At 41.8% G+C, this 22673-nt stretch overlaps 1 protein-coding gene across 2 annotated transcripts in view; it reads left to right on the top strand.

The window, feature by feature from the left end:
• The window catches only part of SIM1 (SIM bHLH transcription factor 1), a 62100-nt gene extending 40464 nt beyond the window's left edge, over positions 1–21636 (top strand). For both annotated transcript variants that reach the window (XM_081186996.1, XM_081186997.1), the window contains 3 exons: positions 3815–3980; positions 12973–13378; positions 15365–21636. In XM_081186996.1, the coding sequence (XP_081043122.1) occupies positions 3815–3980; positions 12973–13378; positions 15365–16104 (1312 nt within the window). In that variant the 3' untranslated portion in view covers positions 16105–21636. The remainder of the gene's footprint in view (positions 1–3814; positions 3981–12972; positions 13379–15364) is intronic.
• Positions 21637–22673: the final 1037 nt, after the last annotated feature.

Raw genomic sequence — 22673 nt, 5'->3', positions numbered from 1 at the left:
TTAACGTAATTATGAAGCAAATAGAGCTGGTTACTTTACACTGAAGTCTTAGGTTGGTTATAGATTGGGCCATGAAACCAAAAGATCCAGCAGCAGCCTCCTGAGACATATTTGAGTTTCTGTGGCGTTAACCCAGTTGGAGTCAATGGGACTGTGAACTGACCTAAATCCTCATGTTTTCATTAGCTCCAATAAAGTTTCATTTACAGAAATATTAACACAGTAGGTTTCTATGCTGCTTCTTAGCTGAAGCTTCCAAACCAGCTCACATCCTCCATGAAATAAAAAGTGTGTTGTAACAATACCATCTCTTGGTTCTCTTTGCATCAAGGCCAATGGTGAAATCTCCACTGTAAGGTTTAACTATCAGCTGTGATGGGAGCCCAGGTTAGCTCCATGTCAAGTGCTTCCAAAAGTCTCATACAGAATGACTAGCCCAAGATCATTTGAGATTCTTATCATAACAGAAAGAGAAATTGAACTTGGATCTTGTGATGCTCAATCCAACAGCACTCATATTAATGGTCCCCCCTCCCAACATGTAAAAAAGATTGCCTTGAAGATTGAGGTGAAAATGTCTAGTCTGGGAAACAGCTGGGGGTCCCTATTAACTTTGCATGTAATGGGGGATGCTCTCCTACTGGTGTGTGAGGATTTACATTTCTGTGCTATTAATACAAATAAGAGATACTGTTTATGCATAAATGCTTGGATATTAAAGTAGAAATGCAAAGGTTGGCTTTGGGAAGATGCATTCTTAAAGGAAAGATGGGAGGTGTTGAAATTGGCTGTTTTATCTCTCATCTAATAGGCTTTCAGTGTATTCTCTGCAGACATGCTGCTAAAAAGCACCTATGCATTTAAAGTAATGGGAAATTATGCTATATATATAAAAAAACAACCAAGACGCTAGCTTGCCCAGTGTTAACATTGCAGGATTCAGGGGCACCACCTTCTCCAAAGGATTGAAGGGGCCCGCGTGTGATGTCACACGGGGCCCTTCTGAACATTGAGGAAGCCTGGTCCCTTAAAAAAAAGGGGGCGGCACAGTGCCTTGGCCCCAAAGAGCTGGCACCCTTGGCAGGATTACACCAAGTTACAAGGGTATTGTTTCATCTGAAACATTGAATCAAGTTTCCCTCTTTATAACTTTGGTGCCAATTCAGGGTGATGTTGAGGGGTTTTGTGGAACAAAAAGTTGGCTGACATTTAAATGCCTTTGTGAACTGTCTGAAGTGTCCTTTGGTATGCTTCATGTACCTTGGTGCTTGCCCATACAAGGAGCCTAGATTGAGAGAGTAGGGTAATGTAAGCTGGTTCCAGGAATCTTCTTTATTGGGAGATGGGGGTGGGGGCGGGGAGATCTTTGAAATTGTTTGGACCCTAGTTGAGAGCCAGGAGGCTCTTGAGCAGGGAGATGTGTCAGAAGGAGAAGGAATTGATATTGGTCTATGTTTCTGAATAACTTATATTAATGGGTTTCCATAATGTATTTGTAACTACTGTTGTTTTTCGTTTTCTGCACACCACATTATTCTTAGATACCGTGTGGTATAGAAATGGTCTAAATAAGTACCTACTACTTCTGATTTGCTTGGATAGCTCAGCTGGTTACAGCATGGTGCTGATAATGCCAAGGCTGCAAGTTTGATCCTCGTATGGGACTGCTGCATAATCCTGGATTGCAGAGGGTGGGCTAGATGAGCCTCAGGGTCCCTTCCAACTCTACAGTTCTATGGAACATCAGTTGGACTTGCAAATCTCTCTTCTGAAGAAGCTAAGGCTGAAATCACTGCAGCTTGCAGCATCTCACCTATCTACCCTCTCGCTTTCGAAAAAGAGCATCGCTTTCTATGTGTGTTTTCACATAGCTTATGCCTCTTCCCATATATATGTAACTTTATAATTGGCCTTTAAAGCGAGATGAGCCCCGCAACCCCAGAGTTGGTCACGACTGGACCTAATGGTAAGGGGTCCCTTTACCTTTTTAATTAGCCGTTATGTGTTTAAATTTTCAGTTTGTCACGACAGTATTGGCTTTTGTTATTGTCACTTCCTGCCAGGGTTTTTGCTAGCTGATTGGGCAGAGACAGCAAGTTAAAGGGTCCTTTTTTTTTGGTTTTGGTGTAAATTTAGTCACCAGCCTGCAGTGTCTGTGTTTATGGAAAGGCAGTAAAATACACAAAAAGGCGGGGGGGGGGGATCTGCAGTGATTGGTACAATAACTCAGCTTCTCTCCTGAGATCAACCTATTTCTTGAGCACAGTGATTTATTCCTCCTAGAGCCCGCAGTTCAATTTCACTAACTGGGTGGCTCCAGGGTGAAGGAACTGGAGTTGGCAGAACAAGAGCCTCTTTTTCCAGGTGTAACATTTGCCAGACTGCTGTGCAGCAGGAAAGTGGTATTCAGAAAGGTTTTGCCTCTCCTGAAGTAGTCGGGTCCATTCTACCACTTCCAAACTCAACTCATTAATTCTGCTGCATGTGAAGCTACAGTGAGGCTATAGAATTTGCTGCTGTAAGAAGTGGTGATGGTTGGTTCCCACCCCTTTAGAAGGGGATTAGACAAATTAATGGAAGATAAGACTATCAATGGCTACTACCACCTCCAGAATCAGAGGCACCATGCCTTTGATCAGTCTCTGAGAAAGAGGCCTGTTGGCCTTGTGTCCTGCTTTTGGACTTCCTTTAAGCATCTGGTTGACTACTTTAGGAAAGCAGGATCCTGGATTTTGGTCTGATCCACCAGGGCTTGTCCTATGTTCTTAATGTAGGTTATGAAGGTAAGCCAGGCCATTGTACAAAGCTTCCATTATGTCTCGACACCCATTCCACTGAAATAAACACCAACGGACACAAGGCAGAAACCTGACAAATGACCAGAAGCATTTGTATATTCAGATTGATTGTACCTCATCTGTCAGTCTCTAGACAAGCCAACTTTTCAAACCACCACAATAGTTTATAGTGCTCCGTGTATTCCCAGTTATAAATATTTTTGCATGTGGTATAATATAGACTAGACCTGTCACTTTTATACTGGAGGTCTGGCTTTGCCCAATTCCAGTTAATGAGCCACTGTTCTTGGCTTGTTTAAAGTTATGTAATGAATTAACTCTAAACTAATGAGTCATCCATCAAATGTGGATTGTCTATAATGAGACCCACACTGCTGTCATTTTAATATATATAGTGGCCTGCACCACAAACACTTCAGTTGGATTTCCCCCTCAGGTCTCATGTGTAGATTGTAATAAATGAATCCTCTTGTTTGTCCTTTGAAAAGCCTCAGAAATTTTGATATATTCTTAGTGATTGTGTACTCTTTGTCGTCTTAGACCATTTTGTGACTATGTACTGTTATAAATCTTTCCTTCCAAAGGATGGTTTCAATTGTATCTATTTATTGCCTTCATTAATGCTTGATGCTCTTTGTTGTGCCATCTGCATTCAGTGACTCCTTATTGACATATGGAGTAGTGGGCGAAATTTAACTATGCTCATCACTACATTTGAAGAATGCTCTGTATGAATGGACAGTCTCCACTGCTCATGTGGAGCATTCTCTTGTCCAGGGAAGACTGTTTGATGTGTACCTTTGCTATTCTCTATTTTATTTATTCCTGAGCCGCTGCCTCCCCTTTCCACTTTTCTTCTGTAGTCTGGAAAGAGACTCACATTTCCTACAGGTATGTATATTTTATGGGATGATTTCTTACAAAAGGGATCAAGACACTGCATAAAATGAAAGCTATACAAGTTAACCCCAAGTTGTCTTGGATGGTATTAATTTCGCCTTATTCCTTTTATCCAGGGATACAGAATATAAAGGACTACAGCTCTCATTGGATCAAGTTTCAGCAACAAAGCCATCATTCCCATATGCAAACTCAACACCAACAATCACTGACAACAGAAAAGGAAGCAAGTCACGTCTGCCGAGCACAAAGTCAAAATCTAGGACATCTCCATATCCACAGGTATGAATAACATGATTTTTTCATTATTATGGTTGTATTATGCTTCATATGTTTTAAAGAAGGTCTAACTCAATATAAGGGAGTTTCCTATGCTCCCATGTCTTGGAGAGACCCCATCTGAAGCTCTGGAGATCCATTGCCAGTTGAGTGTAGACAGTATCGAGCTAACTGGATCAACAGGTCTGATTTGGAGCAAGGCAGCTTCCCCTGCAACATATATTCTATGTTCATGTGGAAAATAAATTATCTGGGGCCACAACTGAAAATATTTTCTTGGTGTCCCTGTCTGCTAATCTTACTTTGTAAACCATATATATATATATATATATATATATATATATATATGCAGGTTTTGGTGTCTTCGGGTGTCTTCCCGTGTAAGAGTTGGGGTGTCTAGGCGACGTTTCGACGAGGTCTCACTCGTCATCTTCAGGCTGGTGCTTTCGGCTTCTTGTTACTAGAACAGAGCAGGATCTCAGTGTTTGAGTTCCTATAAATACTGTTGAGGGGGTGTGGTGTATAGCCTCCAACGTTCTGGGCAGAGAGGAAGTTCCCAGGTTAGTGTGTCTTTTCTTCTTTTGTTCATTAATTACTTGAGGGATATCTTGAGTGATTTCTTGAGTGATATTCTGAGTACCACTTAGGAGGGTCATTAGGTGTGGATTAGTTGCTAAAGCTTTCGTGTCTTGACCTCTTGACCTTGTGAAGAGTTTTTTCTGAGAAGATGGCTGTACTGCACTTAGTTGTGCTCTGGCTTGGCTTCGTGTATAGGGGCGAGCTGTGGTTTTGTGCCCTGTGCCAGCCAGATCTGTGTAGGGATTGCAGGGGGGTGCAGCATCCGGAGGTGCCACTATGGTTTGGCTACTGGATGGTGTCTGTAATTTATCTGTGGAGAGGGTCTGGGTTTGGGTCTGGTGTGGTTGATTGGAGATGGCGTTCTGTGTGCCTCTGGTTCTGGTGTCGGTTTTTGTGGGGAGGGCTATTTTCCAGATGTCTGGCAGGCGGGACGTATCGTCACGCTTGTTCATGTTGTGAGGGTGTTTCTCTATCTCGATGGCTTCCATGATTATTCTCTTGTGGTGGTGTTCCATGTTAAAGAGCAATTTGGAATCTGAAAAATTAATTTCGTGTCCTGTTTCTTTCATGTGTTGGTAAAGAGAGGAAGTTTTTTCTTCTTTTTTGACGGCATTCTTGTGTTCTGCGATACGTGCATTTATTCGTCTGTTTGTTTGTCCAATGTACGTGGCTGGGCAGACTTTGCAGGGTATTTCATAGACCCCTTGGTTTTCTAACTGGATTTTATCTTTGGGGTTTCTGAGGATATTGGCTATTTTTTGGTTGGTGCAAAAGGCTGTTTTGATATTGTGTTTATGGAGGATTTTGCTAATTTTATCTGTAGTGCCCTTGATATAAGGAAGGAGGGCCATGCCATTGTTTTCTTCTGTGTCTTGGTTTTTGGGGGGTGTTTCTTTTTGGATTAGCTTCGTAACCCTGTTTTGCTGGTATCCGTTGGCGATTAACACATTTGAGAGATTCTGTAACTCAGTTGTCAAGTGGTCTTTGTCAGCCAGGCGTTTGGTTCTGGAGATGAGAGTCTTGGCTACGGAGTTTATTTGTGCAGGGTGGTGGTGTGATTGTGCATGTAAGTAGCGGTTGGTGTGTGTTTTTTTCCGGTAGATAGTGTGTCCTAGGGAGCCATCAGGTTTTTTGTAGATTAGGACGTCAAGGAAGGGAAGTTGGTTGTTGGCTTCTATTTCCATAGTGAATTGTATTTTGGGGTGTAGGCTGTTGAGATGTGTGAGGAAGCAGGGCACAAAACCACAGCTCGCCCCTATACACGAAGCCAAGCCAGAGCACAACTAAGTGCAGTACAGCCATCTTCTCAGAAAAAACTCTTCACAAGCTCAAGAGGTCAAGACACGAAAGCTTTAGCAACTAATCCACACCTAATGACCCTCCTAAGTGGTACTCAGAATATCACTCAAGAAATCACTCAAGATATCCCTCAAGTAATTAATGAACAAAAGAAGAAAAGACACACTAACCTGGGAACTTCCTCTCTGCCCAGAACGTTGGAGGCTATACACCACACCCCCTCAACAATATTTATAGGAACTCAAACACTGAGATCCTGCTCTGTTCCAGTAACAAGAAGCCGAAAGCACCAGCCTGAAGATGACGAGTGAGACCTCGTCGAAACGTCGCCTAGACACCCCAACTCTTACACGGGAAGACACCCGAAGACACCAAAACCTGCATTCCTGTACCCGTGAAAATCTACGAAAGCAAATATATATATATGTGTGTGTGTGTGTGTGTGTGTGTGTGTGTGTGTAATAAATAAATGTGTGTGGTGTGTGTGTTAGTGATTAGGACATATGGAGGAAATTCCATCATATCCTTGCAGCTCTCCTGCAGAAGAGAGCATCTCTACTTAATGGAGGCTGCCTGCATGGTTTTGAACTCTGGTAGATTAAATGATGAGGAAAAACTGAACATATGAGGTGCGAGCAGGTAGTGAGCTGAGAGTATTATGAAGGTCAGTGGGCAGGGCTAGCTCTTCCATTAAGCTGAGTAAGGTGGTTGTCTCAGATGGCAGGTACTAAGTGTTGGTGCAGAGAGTAGAGTTGGAGAGGTAGATGTGCTTGGTTTATTATATGAAATAAAAGTGATAGAATACATCAATGCTGTTTCAGACAGTAAAATTTCAATTTAAGCAGGCAGCAAATCCTACCATACCTACATAACCTTGATCTAAAGAATGGAAGAAACCCCACCTATTCTCAAAAGCCTCCAGAAGTGAGCATGACAATTTTGCCAGCAGGACTCACACTAATAGTAAATTAAGAAATGCAGAGGAGGGGAGAAATAGCATACCTGTCCTTAAGAGTGTGTGTGTTCCTTCCTTGTGAACACTGATTGAAGGTCCTCGCTGGAGCTAGGAGAGCCAGCTGACTTTTTGAAACCTGGGGGATTTATACCATTTTGGTTAAGGTGTTCCAACAGAAAAGAGAGGAAGGCCTTGAGATGAGCAATTTCTACAATTTCCAATAGTTCTGCTGCCTTTTCCCCAGAGTTCCTGCCCAGCTTCACCTGGTCCATTTTGAAGAGTAAGTGTTTGAAAGGAAATCATCCTGGTGGGGTGTGACTGAACTAATTATCTTTTGTCTTCTCACTGTCTTCAAATTATCGAATTATCAGGTGGTGAATAAACTGTATGTACCGGCAACTAAATGTACATGTGCTGACCTTTATGCAAAGTGTGAGGAATTCAGGGTGTTTCCTGAATGCCCTCAGGGCATGTTTTGAGATCAAACTTGTACCAAGGTCACCAGAGTTCATCATGTCATATTAGAGCTATGTCAATTTTCTTACCTATGCTATGATCTACAGTAATAAACAACTGAATAAGTACATATTGACACACACCTATTCCCAGTACAGCAGAAATTGACAAGAGGTATTATTGATAATGATCATCTGAATGTAATCTTTCCTTATAATGACCGTATAATGAAAAGTACTCTTTCTATAATGGAAACACTTGGTCAGCATCTGGCATGACCTTTCAGGGGTTCTTCTGCAATTCATTTTTTCACGCTGTTGGAGAATTGTATTTAAGCCACTGATTGGAATGTTATTTGCAGCTGTTTAACTCCAAACCTATTTACTGTAATAGCCTTGGCTGATGAGTGTCAATGAAATACTGCTAAGCTTTCATGTGATGAATATTGATATCTCCTGCAAAAGCTAACCATCTCATACTGCAGCCTGTTACTTTCATTTAGAAACTTCTGTTTTGTTGATTAAAAAGGACTGTATAAATAATGGGTTGGATCCAAAGGTGGCTTTGCAGAAAGGGCTTCTTACATAAGTTAGGATATCTGTTTTTTGTTTGTTTGTTTGTTTGTTTGTTTTGTTTTTGCCAATCCCACCACCACCACTCTCCAAAATATGCTTCCAAAGTCTGGGGAACAAGGAGTAGAAAGGAATAAAATATGACATGGCAGGATAGCTGCAGTACTTGGGTGGTGTGTGAGGGGGTCAGATTAGTGATAATCCAGTATCCACTAAGGCAAAGTTGCCATAAGATACCACTCAACACATTCAGCCCACCAGACTTCATACCAATAGACCCATACAAATCTTTTCCAACTCTGAAAAACACAAGGGAGAATCTCTCCATTTTCTATTGCTAAAAGTAACCCCCAAACTGGCATTGGCTCACTAGCAGCAGAGGTTAGTTTAATGGTTGTGCTGTTACTTTAATCTAAGCCTTTTGCCATCTGTTCTGCCTACAAAAGTGAATGCAAAATGAACATACGTAAGATTTCAGAGTTACATTAGTAAAAAGCAAGATAAAAGTGAATAAAAAGCATGCATATGTTCTCAGCACAGTGCAGACTGCATCTGTGATTCCCCCTCAAGTTTCAGGCACAAATTAAGAAAGTTGCAAATGGCCAGTACTGCAGAAACCTTTGATAGCAAAGGAGACTTTATTGAGAAGGCTTTTCTCTCCCTCCTCCTTTGTAAGAGCAGTTGTGTTGACCAGGAATTGAAATAAGAGTCACATAGGTTGTAGCACACATTTGACTTTGGGTGTGAAGCCTGGTTCTGTTGTTCTTGGCCAGACTGGCACTGAGACCTATCAAGGTCTGATGGGAAAGGTTTGTGTGCTGTTGCCCCAAGCCAGCCGGCAAGAATGTGCTAGCGCTTAGCAGCTTAATAAAGTTACAACCCGGCGCATACTGATGCATGCTTAAGTTCCCCTGAAATCTACCGCGTGCATTCTCAGTTTTCTCAGCCTCTCTTCTTAACCTAAGTGTTTTACAGCTTTGTAACTGGTAAGCCGATCTGTTCCCCTGAAGCAGCTTGCGTTGTAAAAGCCTGAAAATGTAAGCTTTGCAGCTCTTTCAACAAGAAAAGGAGGGAGTGGGGAGCTAGACTCTCGTAAAATGTATTGATTTTCCTATTTTGTTTCTGTATTTATATAAAGCTTAGGTAAAAAGAGAGACCATGAAAGACTTTACCTCCTTTTGGCTGCTGTCCAGAAACCACTTAGAGCCGACTCACATGATCTGCCCTTTCACTGCATGGGGATTTTTTGTAGCCATCTTGCCAGGGTGATATATAAAGAACCTGATAGATAGATATATATGCTATAATGCATAACTTAATCTGAGCCAGGGCGCTCAGTTACAGAACCTGTTCTTAATGCCAGGGATTGACATCATTATTATACAAGATTTATATACTGCTTACTAGAACAAAAGATCTCTAAGCAGCTTACGGAATACAGTCTATAATATTTATTTTAAAACACCAATAAAAAATAAACATAGAAACAAACGAAATATAAAATAACACTGGTAATTCAATTACATTCCTGGGCCATGGGCATAGCCAGGATTGGTGGGGGAGGGTAGCCAAAGTTGTTGAACTTTACTGAAAAAATAAGGGTAAAAATACCCCATAAACAGGACATTGTGTGTGTGTGTGGGGGGGGTAGGGTTCTGCTGGAGAGGGGGCAGAACCTCTGATAACTGAGTACTTTCAAAGCTTTTCAATAATATTTGTGGATCTAGCCTCCCCCCCAGTTATGCACATGACCTGGATAGGGATGACCTTGAATGATTTTTAGCCAGGTTGAGTATTTTTGAGCATACCCCTGCCCTGCTTTGTGATAAATGGTCTGGAGGGTAGGACTTGAACCAATGGGTTCAAGTTACAAGAAAGGAGATTTGGACTGAACATCAGGAAGAACTTTCTGACAGTAAGAGCTGTTCGACAGTGGAATAGACTACCTCCGAGATGCTGTACTTTCCTTCATTGTAGGTTTTTAAGCAGCAGTTGGATGGCCATCTGTCTTGAATGCTTTAGTTGAGATTTCTGCATCTCAGGGGGTTGGACCAGATGACCCTAGGGGATCCCTTCCAACTTTACAATTCTATGATTCCAAATACCATCAAATATCATATATCTGAGGCAAAACCTCCAAATCAGGGGGCTGGAACATACAAGGAGAGTTTCAAACCAGCTATGATTGGGAGCTCCCAGGCTTTAAAAAAGAATCTAATGACTGCTGTCTGGAGGAGCTGCTGTTGCTTAGTCGTTTAGTCGTGTCTGACTCTTCATGACCCCGTGGACCAGAGCACGCCAGGCACTCCTGTCTTCCACTGCCTCCCACAGTTTGGTCAAACTCATGCTGGTAGCTTCGAGAACACTGTCCAACCATCTCATCCTCTTCTTCTTGTGCCCTCCATCTTTCCCAACATCAGGGTCTTTTCCAGGGAGTCTTCTCTTCTCATGAGGTGGCCAAAGTATTGGAGCCTCAGCTTCACGATCTGTCCTTCCAGTGAGCACTCAGGGCTGATTTCCTTCAGAATGGAGAGGTTTGATCTTCTTGCAGTCCATGGGACTCTCAAGAGTCTCCTCCAGCACCATAATTCAAAAGCATCAATTCTTCGGCGATCAGCCTTCTTTATGGTCCAGCTCTCACTTCCACACATCACTACTGGGAAAACCATAGCTTTAACTATACGGACCTTTGTTGGCAAGGTGATGTCTCTGCTTTTTAAGATGCTGTCTAGGTTTGTCATTGCTTTTCCCCCAAGGGAGGAGCTGCTATAGCATAACAAATGCAGGACAAAGATAGAGCAGAACATTTGTGGGTATAATAAGCTATGAGGTTTTAGCAGGAGGTTTTGGGGTATGCACAGTGTGACCACCAGAGAACTTTTGCACTTGCAAACTATATTGAAAGCAAAATCATGTGTGACTGCCTCAGTAGCTTCACAAGCACAAATAATCATGAATGCACAATAAAAAAAACACTTCTTGAGGGTGCGCTTAGAAGTCTGAGCACCAGGGTGCCAACTTGAATGAAATATTGGGTAAGCCCCACCCTGCATAATCAATGACACATGCCATTTGAATAGCAATGCCCATCAGCTTTGCAGGGGGGCAGATATTGGCTCCTATGCTGAGCGCCTTTGGTGTAAACAGCAGTCAGGTAGGCGGTGACTTCCTGCAGAAAACTGGCAAGGAGTTTCTGATTCAGATCAGACCATATTCCAGATTGTACCCCATGGCTTTCCCCAAAATAAATGTGGGTAAAGCACACTTATTTAAACATGAGATCGAGGCTGGTGAAGTACAGCTTGCATTATACTTAAACAGTACTATTATTGCAACTTTTGTGTGCTTAAGCAACAGGGCAAAAACACAATGCAAGCTGTCCCTAATATGAAGCACTATGGATGCTTCTAGTAATGCCATCCTTGGTCAATGCTCACTCCCCCATCTCTTGTCATTCTGCTGGCACAGTGGATAAGCACACTGGATGTCAACTCTTGTTCCAGGAACTGCCAGTCCCTCCCGTTGGAAGCTATCAGTACAACAGGAAGAACTGGGCTGACTGGAGATGATCAGAAATAGATCATATGAACTCTCTGGTGCTCCTTTACTGCCAGTAGTCCTTTTAGTTTTGGAAAGTGGTGACTGATTTCAGGAGCGACTCCAGGCCAAATAAGCTCTTAGTGTTTGTCCCAAGTTTTATCTTGTAATTTGACTAGACAAGTCATGTTAACAGCTGTAGAAGAGTTGACAGGAGGAAAATGAGAAGAAACCACTTCCAAATATGGTTGGAATTGGTCAAGAGCATGCTTCTATTTTGGCCTCATATTTCTCCCCCTCTCTTTTGATTTCATTTCTTCTTCATGAGAACTTAATTTGGTTTCCTGCCCCCAAATATACCTCCACCTTCTTCTTATTTGTTTGTGGAGAGGTGAAATTAAGGTGCATCAAAGCAATTGTTATCTCACACTTTCTGGTGCATTTTCCCACCGCTCTCCTTATTGCAAAAAGTATTATATTTTGGGAAGTGGGTTTGTTATGGAAGACTTTAGCATTATTTACCTCAGATACTTGTACACCAGAAGCAAATGTTAAAAACAAACAAACAAACAAACAAACAAACAAACTGTAACTTCACAACCTGAATATGTGATTGAATTCCACCAGAAAATAGTGACAGTCTAGAAGTGCCATGAATACTACTGTTGAACTACCAGTAAGTTGAACTTGTGTTTCAGCAAATGTACATAGAATTGCACTGTGATCATAATACCAGTGATTCCTAAAAAACTTCTGCTTAAGAGCCTTTTACGTACATGGCTGTGGATTCTGGGGAAGCAATAAACTTAGAAACAAGTGTTTGCAGGTGAGAAGGGGGAAATGACTGCCCAAACATAGTTTTCTGGCCTCTATAAGCACTTGGGAAATGGTGTCTTCATTTGCCACTTTTAAACCTGAGAGCCAGCAAATAAGTATTAAGGGTGGAGATCAAACTAAGAAGGAAACTTCTTAGCTTGTGGAGTTTAACTGAAACATCATATTGGCACAGTAAGCCCATAAAGCAGAGTGAGTTGGTGTTGCTGTTACAGCAGTATCACTAGACACAACAGAGCACTATTGTGAAAAGCTCTTGCATCACATGGGATTATATGGAGAGGGCTAGAGATGGCAGTGGGTCTGATGCCACTTCATGGAGTCTTAAAAGGATTTTGGCCATTGGGATTGTGGCTGAATAGACAAAAACAGTCCCATTTGACTTCTATAGCTTTTACATTTATGATTTCAATCAGGGTTTTTTTCCAGCTGGAACTCACCGGAACTCAGTTCCCGCACTTCTCAGGTGGGTGTCATTGGTATTATAAGAGAGCAAGGGAGGTGTTCCTGATGAGTTCTGGCACCTATTTTTCTTGAAAAATAGCGCTAGTTTCAATGCAGAAAGCTTTGTAGTGCTATGTAGCAGTGAGAAAGCAGGCATTCTGATTCACAGCCTAGTTATGGATGCAACTTGTCTTAGTCCTTCTTCAGTTCTAACTCCTCTGTTTTGTGAATTGGGTTCCGAGTTTTCAGTAAATCAAATTGCTTCTTAGACCGTATCCCACCGTTAATGTCTTCTTCCCCCTTTTTCTTTGTATTGCAGTATTCTGGATTTCATACAGAAAGATCTGAATCAGACCATGAAAGCCAGTGGGGTGGCAGCCCACTGACCGACACTGCCTCTCCACAATTGATGGATCCCATTGAAAGGCCAAACTCTCAGCATCACGATGTCTCCTGTGCCTATAGACAATACTCAGACCGCAGTGCTCTCTGCTATGGTTTTGCACTTGACCATTCCAGGTTGGCTGATGACAGACACTTCCACACTCAGGCCTGTGAAGGCAGCAGGTGTGAGGCCGGCCGATACTTCCTTGGCACACCACAGTCTGGGAGGGAAGCGTGGTGGGGTTCCCGATCTGGCCTTCCCTTAACCAAATCTTCTCCTGAGAGCAGAGAAGCCTATGAAAACAGCATGCCTCATATAACTTCCATACACCGAATTCACGGTAAGTGGTAAATGTATTGGAAGGCAGGTTGTGGTAGCAACATTGAGCCAGGGTTTGAAAGGCCTGCCTCGAATGGTCTCAAGTTGACCATTTATGGACCTAACAATGGAGTTAGGAGATATCTGTGGTCTGTTTGTTGACTAGCACCTTACCTGGAAGTAGGGATGGGGGAGAATTTCAATTTGGGTCACATTTAAAGGTGAATCTATCCAATTCAGACATTCCAAAACTGTGTGAGCACCAAAACACAGCCATCCTTCAAAAGTCACACGTATCCAAATTTTGCAATGCAGTTCTCCAACCAACCAGTGGTTACAAAAATGCATATATTAAGGGAAAGTGTGTGTAAAAATAATTAATTTATTTACCACTTAATATATAAAAATAATTCTAAATCGTGTGTAGAAAACTAAAGTAGCAGCAACAGGCAACTTAAACAACAATCAAATGTTGCAAAAATACAGTTCCATAAACAAATAATACATTAATGCAAATTGTGAATAAATACAGACCAAAATCAACATCTTCTCCGTCTAATACACCTCCCTCTCAGCCTCCTGGCTCTCACCCAGAGCCCAAACAAACTCACTGCTCACCCTCATAATCTCACACAAAAAAAGACTCTTGGAAACTAGATATTAGTGAGAATGACAAACAAAATACATTATATTTGGAAAAATTGATTTTACCCATCAATATTCAGGGCACTGGTGTGTGTGTGTGTGTGTGTGTGTGTGTGTGTGTGTGTGTGTGTGAGAGAGAGAGAGAGAGAGAGAGAGAGAGAGAGAGAGAGAAAGACAGATTTTTAAAAGGACCATTTCAGCCAGTCAATTGTTATTATTCTGCATTATAATTATTGTAATGTATTTATGGCCCACATTTTCCCCAAGCTGGGATTCAAGGTGGCTTTCAACATTTAAAACAACATGATAAAATACAATTAATAAAAAAAATGTTTGAAATACAACAAGAACACATTTAACATCAACAAATTATATGGCTACTTGTAAGTTAATTCTGCTTGCACAGTAGGACTTCCAAAAGTGTGACCATGATTGAAGTGTCAAGCATCTTTAAAATTAGGGAATATTTTTTCTATCAGAAATGAAGTTTTACACTCATTGACCATATTTGACAAGTGGGGGCATCCCCTGTCAATCATTTAATACCATAATATGGCATCAGGTGGATCTGATCTTTGCAGAAAGCAATGGGACTTGTATTTGGTGCAAAATTTAAATAGTGCTGAATGCAAGCCAATTATAATAATAAAAAAGCCTTCCAATACAGGGCTGCCTTCGGATGTCTTCTAAAAGTTGTGTAATTCTTTATCTCCTTGACATCTGAAGGGAGGGTGTTCCACAGGGAGGGTGCCACTACCAAGAAGCCTAGAACAAAAGAATGATGAGGAGTCCACTCTAAACTGTGCGTTTTTTGTTGTTCTTTGGCAGCTGTGGCTTTACCTGTTCCACACCTGATGTCAGGCGTGTGTGCTAGGCGGTCATGGCCAGCCAAAAATCACTTTGTGGGACAAATTGGACAGCTGATTTGGTGGGCCTAGAGTGACCCATTAGCTACAGGTTCCCCACCTCTGCCCTAGAGTCTAAACCAGAATTCCCCAACTTGGTGCAATGTTTTGATCTACAGATTCCACAGTCCCTGACCACTGGTCATACTGTCTGGGATTGAAGGTTGCTAGAGCCTAAGAAGATCTAGGTTGGCAAAGGCTGACTTGGACCGTGACAGGGGAGTTCTGTCAGTTGTGCCCTTCTGCTGATACTTCAGTGTTGTGAACTGGTCACAAGGTCAAAGAAACAGGTGGTGGGGAGGCTTAATTTCACCATTTCATGGTTGCAGAAGACTTGTAGTTATTATAAGAGTTATATTCCCACTGGGCGTGCATAAGGTCTGAATGTTCTGCTGTTCTCTGATTGTGTACAGCCCGTTGCTGATTGCTTCTCTCCTTTGTTTTACCCCACTTTCTAGGAAGAGGGCACTGGGATGAAGAAAGTGTTGTCAGTTCCCCAGACCCTGGTTCTGCTAGTGAATCAGGTGACCGATACCACTCTGAGCAGTATCAGGGCAGCCCACACGAGCCCAGCAAAATTGAGACTCTCATAAGAGCGACTCAGCAAATGATTAAAGAAGAAGAAAACAGGCTGCAGTTGCGGAAGTCGACTCCCGATCAGCTGGTTTCCATTAACGGAGCAGGGAAAAAGCACTCTGTTTGCTTTGCAAGCTACCACCACCACCAGCAACAACAGCTGAGAGGAGATGCCTGCAGGGTCCCTAGTGTCACCAACACATCTCCCTGCGAACACACACAGCAACAAGATGGGAAGATGATGAGCCCCCATGACAATGACTATGACAACAGCCCCACGGCACTGTCTAGAATAAGCAGCCCCAATTCTGACCGAATTTCTAAATCCAGTTTGATACTGGCTAAGGACTGCCTTCAGTCAGAAGTGTCGCCTCATCAAACTCCAGGGGATAGCTCAGCAGAATCCCCAAACTATTACAATTCCCACCGGCAGTACTTTGATAAGCATGCATACACGCTAACAGGATATGCTCTGGAGCACCTTTACGACAGCGAAACCATCAGGAACTATTCTTTGGGTTGCAATGGGTCACACTTTGATGTGACGTCTCACCTACGGATGCAGCAAGATCCAGCACAGGGACATAAGGGGACATCTGTTATAATAACCAATGGGAGCTGATGGGTGTTTCCCAACCCCCTTTTCATTTCTCTTCTTTTTAAAAAAAGTTTGTGCTAGGAAAATATCTTTGCAGTAGTAACAGCAGGCACACATGTTTTGATACCCTTGCTGTTACTGGCATTTGATAAAACTACAATGCACTAGAGAGAATACTTGTAAGGTACTGGGGAAGTGTTGCTTTATCTAAGTTACTGTTGAAAATGCACTGGTCTCAGTTAAGGTTACAGTAGTCAGTTGAATCACAAAGCTGATGCTACATTGTGGTGGTGGAGAACGATTCTGGGAGCTTCTGGGGTACATCAAAGGGGCAGATTTTTCATTGTGTGGAAATGTATGAGGATGTAGAGAGAGTGACTGAATTTCTAAGCCTCTGGCTACCTGCCACACCCTCATAAGACAAAAACTGCTATGCACTCTTTCTATGAAAAAGAAAGTGAAATGCAGCCCCCCCCCCATTTTAAAGCAAAGCTATCTGTGCAGTTTCATATTTATGCTGGTCCTGCTTCTCCAGTGACTGCACTGGACTGCTAGATAAAAGTTATAGGGCCGGTGTGGTTCTTTGATAGGGTATTGGCTATTATATGGGTATCTGACTTGCTGGACAACAAACACAGACAGGAAGAGAACCACTTGCTGAGGTCATGTGACAAGGGAGAGACAGAAGGGCGATGAGCCATTCTTATCCTGGTTTGGAGTAGCAGAAGAGATGTAACTGCCAAGGCCATTGACTCCTGGGGCCTGGGGCACCGTGGGGCCCCCAATCATTTTTTTGAAGTGGCAGGGCCCCCTCAATGTTCAGAAGGGGCCCCTGTGCAATGTCAGGACGTTGAGTGCTGCTGCACATAGGTCCCTTCAATCTTCTGGAAACTGCATAGTTATACAGGAGAGGAGTATCAGATTGTGATCACTTTGTGGGAAATGGTTACATTCTGGGAAGGAGTATAGTAGAAGATAGAGCATAGTGGAAGTTAAGCAAGAAAAGGAAGAGCATTCAAACATAATTCATTTCCCACAACTTGGCATGCCCTGTCCTCGGTCTAAGAATGACTGAGTTGTATGTGGAGAGAGAACTTCCTGATTTGCTAAAATAGATGAGGGGAACATTTGGCCCTCCAAAATGGTGCTGAACTGCAACTCCCATAATCACTAGCCATTGGCCAGGCTTCCTGGGGCTGATGGGAGCTGTAATTCAGCTACATCTGAAGGGCCAAAAGCTCATCCTACCTGTGCTAAAAAAATAGAAGGGATTGTGGAAAAGTCCAACAGAAGTGATGTTAGAGAGGCTGAGGGTCAGAAACACAGGTGTGTCAGAAAAACAGAAACACAACTTGGAGGTGGGGAGAAAGGAGGGAAAATTCAGCAAAAGTGTGGAGAATGGTTGCCTTGCCCAGTTTCAGAAAATTCTGAAAATGCATCAAAGCTGGCAGGGATGATAAGAAACAGGCCAGTGAAGTGCAACTTTCAATGGTCCCATGAGAGCTCTTTGGGAATGATTGGGGCTTATGCAGAGGCCCCAATGGTTGCCGTGAAAATGTTTTGCTATCGTACAAGTATCAACACAGTGTAATGCCTCCTCTGTCACATACAGAGTTGGTCAAGCAAGTGGACTAATCATGAGACCTCGTATTGATTCGATTATTCCTAATGTTTAAAATTATCAACCACAACTTTGCCGTGACACCGGGAAGCTTTGTGAATTACTGCCACCTGGTTTCTGAGGTATCTTCCAGAGAGATTAGTCAATGTTGGCTATTTAATGAGCATTTATCTTGCTTTGTCTGTGGGGTGGTAGGACGGCACTGCATCAAGAACGTGTTATCCCTCACTTTCCACTACATGCCCCATCACTTTCCTTTAGAAAAGGTCTGATCTTTGGGGGGAGTGTGTTTTGCAAGATGAATTTTCCAGGATGTATTTGAATCCCACTCAAAAATTGTGATAGTCTGGAAGTATGCTGGGTCCTTAGCATACTATGCCCTGATGTTTCTAAGCCTTTCCTCATAGCCGAAAGTGTGAAATCCACTCACAACAGCACTGCAGTAATGATGCTTTGGACTGGACTGTGTTTATGATATTCTGCATCATGCAGTATCCTCTATGCTTCTGACTAGCTTTGAAATCCCTGTGACAGGTGCCTAGCCCAGACTCCAGAGCCCCTAAAACGCTCCACATAATGTAGTTGAGATTCCTGCATCGCAAGGGATTGGACTAGATGACTCTCAAGGTCCCTTTCAGCTCTACAACTCTATGATTCTATGTATCCCTTCCAGCCATGTGGAAGAAGTGATGCCTAATGTGATACAACCATGTTACTGAATACAGCCTTTGATGATCACAGTATGAGTCTGGCAGCCCATTCCCCCCACCCACATACTGCTTACATAAATCACTCTGAAGAAGTGCCACTGGCAAACATGGTTGTGCTGGGTTAGATCTTACATGATGCATCCATGTGTATGCTCTGGGTGGAAGGTTTTACAGTGTCTGCACATTCTGTCCAAATGTCTGAAGAGTATGATGCTGCAGTCTAAATCTACCTTCTACCCACTCTCCTCTTTCAGTGTAGATTCATTTAGGGTTATGGTAGCAGTGTGCTGTATAAAAAGAAAAAAAGAAAGCTGAGATTCTATGGATCCCAACAAGAGTTGTCAGAGTCCGATAGTGCACTCTAGAGTCTGTTTAAGACCTGAAAGGTAATCCATTTGGTGCAGCTGTTTAAGCTAGAAAGTCCATATGCGTGAGCCTCAGCTAGATCTCTTCACAATGAAGTGCTTATGCAATGCCTCTGCCTGGTTATGACAACAGCCACCTGTTAATTTTAAATGGTTATGTGTTCTATCAAATTTTAAATAAAAATTACATGCTGTTGTACAGCATATTTTACAAAAAGGATAGGAGAGGATTGAAAGAATAGGCTGTCTTGTGCATAAATGAATTTGGTCTTATTTTCAGAGCTTTAATGCCCCCACCCCCAATTAATATTGCGAAATGGTGCATTAATACACCCAAAAGGTGGGTATTTGGTTTAAGATTCAATGCTCCAAATCAGTTGAAACGTGTGCTACGATTTTGGAGTGCTTAACAAATACTGCAAAATGCATGTTGACGTGATGTTCTTCCTCATCTGGAAGACTTCCTGGGGGGGGGGGTGCTTGATTTTTTTGGTTTTGTTTTTGTTTTAAAACAACAACTAAATGGTTATTTGCTTTCTTTTGCTAATTGGACACTTGCTTTCTTTTCACTGAAACTCAAGTGTTTTTCATCACAGTTTGAACATTCTTTCATGTATCTGCCAAAACCTGGAATCTATCCCCAGAGCTAAAATGCACTTAAAATTAAAGCACGAAATCCAAAATCCAGCCTTTCTGTTGATTTTGAGCTTATATGCAGTCAGTTTCCTCTAACGTTCATGTTTGCTGTATAGTTTTGGTGCAGTTGCCTTCTGTAGAATGATCTGCTCCCAGGAAAACCACAGACTGTGTTTAGCTCTGGCCTGGGTGATTCTGATAGGAATTATATTACTTTATTTGTTTATGCATTTAAAAGTTTTCTTATTTCGTCACATGGCTTTCCTCTGATCTTTCCAAGAATCTGGAAACAATGCAAGTAAAACAGCAAGGCTACTCATTCCCATCAAAATAGCATAAACTGCCATCTATCTGAGGCTGTTCTTTTATTTATGGTTGACTGTTACCTCCAGAATGTGCCTCAACAGAAAATTAAATATTTTGATAGAGAAATTCAGAAGCTTTTGTTGTTTTTGCAGAATAGGCACTGCAATGCATTTTTATTTTGCATAATAAAACAATATCGTGTATTTATCATGGAGACTACCGTAGGACAAGCTAAGGACAGCTGATGCTCACTTCAAAGACAGAAAAGTCTTATGGTTTAATCTTGGCTTCAGATGGGAAGAATATACCTGCTGATGAAAGATGGCTCATTTATGAGTTGTGGCACTCTTCATCATAGGAAACAGTAAAGCTGGCATTAAAGACAAAGACTTGGAATTCAGAAGGTGGCAGAATGAGCATTAGATGCCTTTGCTTACGCAGTTTTGGTAGCCACCCTTTCTGCTGCAGTTGCCTAGCCATGTGCTCTTCTATTCTGAACCCATTTTTTTGTTTGTTTGTATGTGTGTTGAGGGTGTGAGGGCTTCAGAGGGAAGGAGAAGGCAGGAGAGTCCTGTTCTGTGAATGGAACATGTTACAGTCCAAGCCAAAGTGTCTTGTCCTAGCCAAGTTAGGTGCACTTAAGCCACTGAAATAATACCCTTAATTGCACCCAGCTTGGCCACGATTGGGCTGAAAAATTGAAGTGTCCCGTTCTAGTCACTGCTACTAACCTCTCTTTTTAACAGCGAAAACAAATATGCTCAATTATTATTGTAGTCATTTAAGCTATTTATAAAAACAAACTCTTATTTATTTTTAATGCATGTGGCTTACTTTTCAAATGAAAAAAGTGTTCTTAAAAGCAAGCAATTACATAAGCTTATTATGAAAGAACAGTGTTTTACTTTAAGAAGAAAAGAGAAATTAATATGCACAACTATTTTCTGTTAAGTATTGAAATGGTCTTATTTTTCCTTAAAGGGATTTTTTAAAGGTCAAACATAACTGCATCCAAGAGCACTTCTAAGATAACGATGCATTTTGCTTTGTTTTTTCACGGATATGCAGACACCCTGTTTCTAAACCAATTGGGTGGTATTCCATTGGCGCAAGGGCATGGGCTTTGAATTCATCAGGGAGGCGTCTGCTAATGGTAAACAGATTTCTGTGGGGACTGCAGGGTGGAGGGGACATCAGCAAAAAAACCCTCCCCTCCTCGTATTCCAGTAGTGGATGCCTTCTGTTGGAGCAACAGCAACAGGAGGACCAGCCGAATTCTACCCACTGACTTAAAAGCAGGTCCCATTCATTCTAAAAGAAATCAATTCCAAATAAGCATGCTCAGGTTCAGTGAATAAGGTGATTACTATAAGCATATTTACTTGGAGTTCCACCAAAATCAAAAGGTCTTTTATCCCATATGATAATGTGTCTGATCCAGCACTCTAAGGCACATACTGAGCTCCTTTTGCGCTCACAGGCATTTCCGATAGCTCAATGGAATGGGCTGCTCTATGCATGTAAAGGAATGTAGACGTCCTCCATTGAAGTGAATGGGGAAGCTCTGCGGAGCACTTCAGAGCAAATTGTAAAACTGAAGAAAATGTGTTTAGGATCAGGAAGGCCAAAAGGATTACTCGCTGGTATGGCAAAAGTGCAAAGTTGCCAACATCACAAACACCACGACTTGCAATGTTCATGTTCTAGTGACATTGTAGCATAACATCTGTAATTTGAAGTTCTCCTTTGGAATGTAACGTAGGAAACCCAACTTAGCTATGTCACCAATATCTTGAAAATTGTTTCCATTTATAATTATTTATATTGTAAATAGATTTCTGAAGTAAATTTGAAGTCAATGTGTATAAGATGTATTTATTATGTGAAGAAATTTTTCTTTAAAAAATACAGCTACCAATATGTAGTCTCCGTCTGGTTTCTTGATTTTTTTTGCAGTTAAACCCTTATCCTTTGCATAAAGGCAAACGATACTTACCTGTGCAGCATCTCACTCACCTTCTGTCATATCTAAACTAGGTAACTGTGTGCCCAGTATTAGTTTACAATATGATTTCTGCCCAGGCCACAGTTATGATTATGCTGCATGAGAACTTAAGACAACCCAGTTCACACAGATTTTAAATTAGACCTGAGGCTGTTGGGGAAAATATTTCTGAAGCAATACCATTGTTATCTAACTGAGAGCCCACTCCAAAGAAGTCTCTACAGTTAAGAGAGTCTACTTTGAGCTGCCACCACAACTATGGTAAGCAAGGGTGAGAGTCAGTTTGTTTCCTAACTTGTTTATTACTGATAAAGTTGAAAGGAGGGTTGTTATCTTAGTAGCAACTGGGGATGCCTAAGGCTACTAGGACTCCAAATGTATAAATGCATTTAGCACAAAAGAAACATCTCGGTTATTCTGAAGGCGATGATCAGACAGGCTGCTTGAAGAAAAACAGCTGATTCTGATTTTTTTTAAAGGGATAGCTTGGCTTCCTGTGATCAATCTTCCAAAGTATGGTAGTAAATATGCTAAACTGCAGGTGCCAGCAGGCTTTGAGGCAAATAACTTAATATGGTTCTGCTTTGTAGTGTTGTCAAAATAACCCAGCACAAGCACAACTTCGTTATTTCATGATTCTCCATTATGAATGAATATGAATGATGTTTACTGTTGGAAACTGATAGCATGTGGGAGTAATGCAAACATATCACCGTTGGAGGAATTCATACAGAATATATATTTTAAATAATATTTGTTCTTGGGCCAGCTTTGCGGCACGGAGTAATTCCATATGGCAGCTTGAATTGAGCTTACTCCAAAGTTAACTTAAAAATGTATCTTGGCAAAATGCAGTTGCCCCATCAGGAAACCATTCTCAGCTTCTTCTGAGGATTTCCGGTAGCTTTCTTTAGTGTGTGTTCCTGCTTCCAAATCTCCTTAATTATTTT

This window comes from Podarcis bocagei (assembly GCF_964188305.1).
Source record: "Podarcis bocagei genome assembly, chromosome: 3".
Classification (NCBI taxonomy): domain Eukaryota; kingdom Metazoa; phylum Chordata; class Lepidosauria; order Squamata; family Lacertidae; genus Podarcis; species Podarcis bocagei.
Note: the sequence above shows the minus strand (reverse complement) of the source record. Positions and strands in the feature narration are given on the sequence as shown.